Source organism: Morone saxatilis, unplaced genomic scaffold (genome assembly GCF_004916995.1).
Source record: "Morone saxatilis isolate NCDOM2014 unplaced genomic scaffold, NCSU_SB_2.0 Contig1, whole genome shotgun sequence".
In the NCBI taxonomy this organism is placed as follows: Eukaryota; Metazoa; Chordata; class Actinopteri; family Moronidae; genus Morone; species Morone saxatilis.
The window spans coordinates 20,570,543-20,577,758 of NW_023339651.1; the positions used below are offsets into that span (position 1 = coordinate 20,570,543).

At 41.8% G+C, this 7,216-nt stretch overlaps 1 protein-coding gene across 1 annotated transcript; it reads left to right on the forward strand.

Annotated features, from left to right (window-relative positions):
- Positions 1–1,078: 1,078 nt before the first annotated feature.
- On the forward strand, positions 1,079–6,087 carry si:dkey-75a21.2 (uncharacterized protein LOC794385 homolog). The gene is made up of 7 exons (XM_035660814.1): positions 1,079–1,248; positions 1,474–1,674; positions 1,872–1,993; positions 2,350–2,613; positions 2,713–3,691; positions 4,128–4,341; positions 5,046–6,087. The coding sequence occupies exons 1-7, from the start codon at positions 1,186–1,188 to the stop codon at positions 5,438–5,440; spliced, it is 2,238 nt and encodes a 745-aa protein (XP_035516707.1). The 5' UTR covers positions 1,079–1,185; the 3' UTR covers positions 5,441–6,087.
- Positions 6,088–7,216: the final 1,129 nt, after the last annotated feature.

Consider the following 7,216-nt stretch of genomic DNA (forward strand, 5'->3'; position numbering starts at 1 on the left):
CAATCTTCTGATCCGAAGTCAGACGCCTTATCCATTAGGCCACGCGGTCAGATTGACGGAACAAGTGTTGTGTATACTACAAATACTGATATGTATAAGAGGACGAGTGGGAATCTATGCATTGCAAAGGCAGTGAAATGAAAATCCAGTTTTGAGGATAGCGATAGACCACCTATGATTATAATAATGTATCATTAACTTGGACTTCTCCGTACAAGTCGTAAGAACGACACGTAGCTAACTAGCTAACGTTAGCTAACAACGTTACGTTACCTTTGCAGGGTTGAGGGAAGCAGCCAGAGGAGCGAAGTTCATTTTTAAAGTCTTTTCTCTTTGCACAGTCAAGTCTGACTGAACACAGCGGTACAAACAAGTTTGTTGGACCTCCTTTTCCTAGGATGAGTAAAGTCTTTACGACTACAGCCATAAAGCTTGATTGATTGAGATGATTTATGATTAAAAAGTTAAGAAATAAAGCCTTTCAAGTTGTTGTTTTTATTGTATTAATTTAAGATAGAGCAGGCAGTAGGTGAGAAATACAATAAAATGAACAAAAAATAATTCATTAGGTAGGAATAAGCAGTTAGAGAGAATGTCTGGTAATAGAAAAGAAAAGGGATATCAGAGAGTGAAAGATAAGGCAAAGGCAAGAGAAGGAACAATAGCAAGAAACAGAAGCACTGAATGAAAATGAATTCGGAAATACAATTGATATGATGTGATTTTTGTTCAATAAGATGTTTTCAATGACCAAATAAATAATGTCTTATTAATGTCTAAAAAAAAATGGAAAGACAATTGTAGAAGATCAAACAAGTTTGTGATAGGAGTAAAGGCTTACTGTATAATAAGATATGGGAAATAATAATAACTGTTCCTATCTGTGAACCAGGTAAAGGTCCAAGCATGTACATGCATGTATGGAGGGAAGAAGCACATCATAGACCCTGCTCTGTGTTTCGGACACAACATTAGGAAAGCTCATGTTAACCTGACAAACAGAAATTAGACCCATACTCCGGTGCGCTAGGTGGCGGTATGCAACTTAATCCGCCATAAAAAAAACTCCAAGAAGAAGAAGAAGAACTGGCTTAGCGTGCCTTTCTTTCATAGTTAAGACGCAGCGAAAAAATGGTTTATTTATTAAGTATATAAGCTAAAGTGTTCATTTATATTGTGTGCGACATGTGGTGCAGGATCTGTAGTAGAGTGACAGACCAGGAGCAGACTGCGCTGATGAGTCTGGAGGTCAGAAATCAGGATTGATTGTGTCTCTGCTAGTTAGCTAGCCAGCTTGTGCTATTTGTGAATTTTATCTATCTATCTATCTGTCTATCTGTCTGTCTGTCTATCTGTCTATCTTTTGCTAAAGTTTGGGAGGTGTAGTAAATGTGCCAGCTAGCTCAGACAGTGTTGCATTGGTTCCAGTGCTCTGGTAGCTCCCTCTTTGAAGATGGGGTCCTGTTTTGACAGAAACTATTGCCAGAGCAGTACAGCCACACTGTGTGCAGCTATGAGGCCACAGGGGACAACAGTTTCAGGGCAGCCATAAAGCTGAAGCTGTCCAGTGAGGAAGAGGCAAAGAGGTGGCTTGAAGACTTCCAGAGCTCCTCTGGCTTCACATGGAGAGTGTCCAAAACCTACCCCAACGGTGGGCGCTACAACAAGTATAGAGTAAGTATTACCCACTCCACCAGCCACCTGCCCTTGGAATTACACCATGTAACTTTCACTTTAACCTCCAGTGAGGATGTCAGGAGTTATTTATTTGTGTAAAGAATGAACTTTTAAAGGCATAAAGAGATTGTTTGTTTCCAATTATTGCCTTCCTTCAGTATGCCTGTCTGACTTTTAGCTATTACATTTCACAGGTGGACTACAGGTGCCAACGTAACACCTTTGGGTGCTCGCGGAGGACGATGAACACTTCTTGCCCTGCTACTCTGTACCTGATTTTGAAAAGGCATCCAGAATGTGGAGAGCGGAAGTCGAGGTCAGTTGGCAGAAACGGAAACAATACAACTGAGACTCCACGTGAAAACAACAGCAAACAACAAAGCATATAATAATGGGGTATGATTAATGGAAAGGCCACACCATCTCCAGTGAGCTCGATCCTCTTCATGTGAACTTACACAAAGAGCTCAACCGTCCTGTAAAATCTCAAACTTCTAATCCATTTCACATTTACACGCCAGGCAGAAACAACCCAACAACCGCCTCACAGATAACTTAATATCTTTATCATAAAAACAAATGTTTTTCTTTAACTCGCTGTGTCACTGATGTATCAAACAATAATATGGTTTAACAAATGTCTTAGTAGCATCTCTCTTGGACTCACTTCAGATCTGGAGATCCTCACATGAAGGAGGGACTCTTCCTTCACATTAACTTACGCAATGAGCACAACCACGGTGCTTATGAAGCCGTGACGAGGTGTGATGTATCGGGAGAGACCATTGAAAAGCTGAAAAAGCTGTTTGAAAGTGGCCACTCTCCTTCCTCGGCACTCGACGTGCTAAAGTACGATTTACAAGAGGAGGAACAGGACAACTATGTGTACGCCGCTGCAGATCGTTCCGTCTGTCCAGATTTGCAGTTTTGTTACAGGTTAGTGACTAATTCTAGCATTGTCTTAAAACAAGTAAGAAAAATAAATAATACATTTAATACTATAATATCCTGAACCCTTCTTATTCTTTGTTGCAGGTTGTACTACAAACAGTTCAAAAAAGCACACAGCGCAGCAGCAGGGGAGGAACTGTTTAAAGATCTTGAACAAACCCTTGATGATTACAACAAGGAGCAAGGGGATGTCTGCGCCAGGATGTGCAAAACCTCTGACAATCAGTTGGTGATTGCCATCTGCACTCCAATGATGAAGAGGGTCCACGCCAGGCTGAGAGAGAGCAGCGAGATGGTGTTTGTGGACTCCTCCGGGAACTGTGAACGCAACAATCACCGCCTTTTCCTGCTCCTCACCCACTCCTCGGCCGGTGGTTTGCCTTTGGGTGTATTTATCACCACGTCTCAAAGCCAGCCAACTCTCTCAGCTGCCATAGAGCTGCTGCAGACTGTCCTTCCACCTGAGAGGTTCTTTGGCCACCCAGAAGGACCTCTTGTTGTCATGACTGACGACTGCTCCGCACTCAGACAGGCACTGCATGAGGCATACCCAGAAGCCACATTGGTCCTCTGTGTGTTCCGCGTGGTTCTTCAGGCCATGTGGAGATGGCTGTGGAGCAGTTCAAATGACGTTCTCAAGCAGCACAGGGCCCACCTCCTGAGGTCCTTCAGAAGTCTGGTGTATGCTTCCACACCAGCAGCTCTCATGGAGGTCTACACAAGGCTGAGGGAGGACCACGTCGCCTCACAGCACCCAAAGTTTGTGCAGCACCTGCAGGAGGTCTTCCAGCGGCGAGAGGAGTGGGCCATCTGCCTGCATGTGCAACTGCCCACCAGAGGGAACCATACCAACAACTATGTGGAAAGTGCCATGAGGGTGGTGAAAGAGAAGGTCCTCCACCAACTGAAAGCCTACAATGTGAGACAGTTGGTGGACTTTGTGTTCACAAGAATGGAGGCACACTACATCCGCCGCCTCACAGATGTTGCCAACAATCGGTTACAAACTTCTCTTAAGAAGGTGTTGGAAACAGAGGACATCGGGAGATACTCCATTGTGCAGGTACGCTACTGTACGGTTGAAGGCGAACATTAGCTTACCCTAGGGCGAAATATTTTACAGCTGTTATTGTTATAACACTGTCAATAAAAATAGTAATATAGTAAATAGTAGTAAATCAAGAGTCAACTGTGTGTATCGCAGATGAGTTGATTCAGAGTGGAATCTGGTGTGCTCCTGCTCAGTTGTAACAAAAACCTGCGTCCATACAGGCCCTTAAGTAGAAGTTGACATTCCTGATGTAGATACCCTTACTGACACATAAAAGAATGGCACAGTGGAATTGGGTGAAGTTTGGATATATCTGAATAGACCAGTTGTATGTGTATGTTGTACGTCCTTAACTGTTATATTGAAAATGTATATGAATATTTCAAAATGTAGTTCCAACACATTCTAAAATGGCCTCTTCCTCTCTTCTGTAATGCCAATGCTACAGGAAGACCAAGACAACTACACTGTGACAAGCTCATCCAATGCTGCAGTGTCCTACCATGTCGACATGGCAATAGGCTGCTGCACATGCCCAGTAGGGTTTAAGGGTGGGCACTGTAAGCACCAAACTGTGGTAGCCAGGGTGTTTGGACATAATGACGCCTTCCTTCATGGCTTGTCACTGGACACACAGAAGCTTTACAATCAAATTGCCACTGGTGAGTTTCTTTACGTTATTCCTTATGACATAGTAATTGTTCTGTAAATTCAATTAAGAAATTGAGATAACTCGACCATGCTTCATTACGTTTGATTATTTTCTTCATTGTTTTGTAACTTCTATACAAACAGCTGCCTCAAAGAAGACAGCACTTGAGTCATGTTTAGTTATGTGTTATTTATGTATTATTTATATGTTTACAAATCACTCCCCTCCATGTTTTACTTTTGCTCTGTAGATCTCTGGGTGATAGCATTGATAAGGAGAACTTTGGATTTGTCTGGATTTAGCTGAATTCGGTGACATCCATAGCAGCCAGGCAGTCACCAATATTACCAGTATGGTTTGGCTTGACGGAAAAATACAGCTGCATGTCAGCATAGCAGTGGTGGGAGATGCATTTGAACTGGTTAAACAGGTTGTCGGGAGAGAACATGTAAGGTGAGAAGAGGATAGGACCAAGGATTGAACCCTGTGGAACGCCACAGATTATAGGGACAGTTGAAGACGGTGTTTTTCTAGACAATCTCAAACAGATAAGATGAGAACCAAATGAGAACAGAGCCTGAGATTCTAACCCAGATTGAGGGTCTGGTAGTCGGGAGGACAGAGCTCTATTGGTTTAAGCCAGATGTGTAAAACTATGTTTAGTTCGACAGGTAGGGTGCATTTATTAATACAACTCTCCATGAATATCCCCAGGTGAACGGCCCATCAAGGAAAGGCTGAACAGAATGTTCCTGGACATCACCAAGAAACTGGACAACCCTCATTTCACTCATTCCATCACTTCATTTGTAAAGACTTACGAAAACATTAAAACAGACAGTGCCATGGTGTCAGCTCTTTCCTCATTTGGAAAGTCTCTTCCAACAAAGGCCAGAGGCTGCAAAAGACAGAGGGGCTACCTGCAAACCTGCACACAAATTGGAAGGCATCCGACAGCTTTGTCGAGGAGGAAAACGTCTTTAGGTGGAATAAGGGTCCTGAGCAGCAGGCGACCCCCAAAGGCGTTGAGAAAGGAGCACGCCTATGGAAGAACTGTAAGTGCTCCTCACTCGATTGCGCACTGTGTGGAGGAGAGCATGTGCCACTAACAAGCCCCCAGAGGTCGGACACTCACTTCCAGTGGACATCATCCTCCCCCACCCTCACTGTTTGTACATACCTGTATATAGTTCCTCTCACAAACCTGTACAGTCGCAGTGCTACTTCTGGTTTGTGCTTTTTGTACAAACAAGTTCCTCTTACAAACCTGTACACACTGAAAATACTACCTATTGTTGGTGCATCGAAGTGTTCTTCAGAACAGTTTTGTGTTTATTCCTGCATTGTTCACTTTCTTGCACTATTGGGATGCTGTCAGTCATTGGTACATAATATTATTTGTCCTACAAAGTCAAATAAACACAAGATGGTGTATTAACAGGAATGTTTGCTGACCTGCACACTGTCCTAGCATTTCTTACATTTCCTCAGTCAGTGTTGTTATAAATATGGTAAATACAACAAAGGAACACAGGATGCATTGTATCAATGCTTTATTAACAGGGTAAAGTAGGTCTTAGTTCAGTACTGATATGAACTAATACCAGAGCAGACTAAACTTTTAATGCCAGTATCTTATTAACTAATAATGCACACATTTCAACTGGATAATATAAGTAAAGCAAATTAAGTAGGTTTAATCTGACAATTTGTTAGTGACATTCACATATAGGCACTGAAAAAGTAAAAAAAAAAATTAAACATTCACACACAAATAAATACACAGATACATACAATAGTTCATATTAGCTATCCTAAATATGCAAAAGATGAGGCGTCAAACATTTTCAAGTGCAATAGGTACGACATCACAGTACAGAAACCTCATGAGCCTTTAAAATGATAACAGGCTCTGGTTTGGCATTGTTTTGTCTATGCTAACACATATTCCTCCCTGCACGCTTAAATCATTCTAAAACACATGCATCAACCTCAAATGCACTTCGTACACCACAGTTGTCCAATAGAAATGAATTGCTGCAACAGTAAATCAACCTTTACTTCGTCAGGAGGCAACAGGATTCCTCTCTGATTTCAGCCAAACAGGTTGCAGCCAAACATCCATCCTTCAATCTTTTTACACATATTAGCCTCAAACACGAGTGTCGGGTCCCTCAGGTGTCAGCTGTGCCGCATGTGAAAGGTTTAAGCTTGGCTATGTCTTCAACATTGCTGAAGAATCAGATATAAAATTAGCTGTAATAACATTCATTATAACAAAGGTTTACACATAGGAGGTTACCCAGAAAAAAGGCATAGGTATTGTATATTGTGAAAAAAGGTGCAATATGTTTGCAGGTTAGTTTATAGTTTGGTAAGACTGCTAGGTGTTAGACAAAGCCCTGGTTTCAAGCCTTATACTGGTTACAGTTCTACTGTACAGAGTGTCTGTCTAGCTATAATTAGAGGAAAATAGTCCTAACACTTGTATAAAAACAGCTGCTAAGAATAATTCACCTTTTGTGATAACAGTTTTCACCAGTAAACCATTTTCTTTAAAAAGGATCCACGTTTCGGATGTTCGTGCTGTCTTCATTCGATGGCCATTTTTTATAATCCCAATGCCAATCAAGAGTTACGACTCTTTCATGTGTTTTTGCTATTTGTCACTGCCTGGTCTATTAGATGTAGACAGACATAGAAGGAAAATGTTTCTACTCTAAATATTAAGGAAGGTTTGTTACAGACCCCAACCAATTACACAAGTTTTTTTTTAATGGAAATTCAATTTGTGATGCAAACATGATCATCACACACTAATCCAGACTGTTACACCCTCGGTGTAAGAAGAAGAGGTTCTGCAGGTCTTTCATCCCTGCCGCTGT

Excerpts from the sequence above, each read along its gene's own strand:
- si:dkey-75a21.2 (XM_035660814.1), top strand. The coding sequence starts at position 1,186 with ATGTGGTGCAGGATCTGTAGTAGAGTGACAGACCAGGAGCAGACTGCG. Across the intron at positions 1,249-1,473 it reads CTGCGCTGATGAGTCTGGAG|AAACTATTGCCAGAGCAGTA; the intron begins GTCAGAAATCAG and ends CTGTTTTGACAG. Across the intron at positions 2,614-2,712 it reads GATTTGCAGTTTTGTTACAG|GTTGTACTACAAACAGTTCA; the intron begins GTTAGTGACTAA and ends TCTTTGTTGCAG.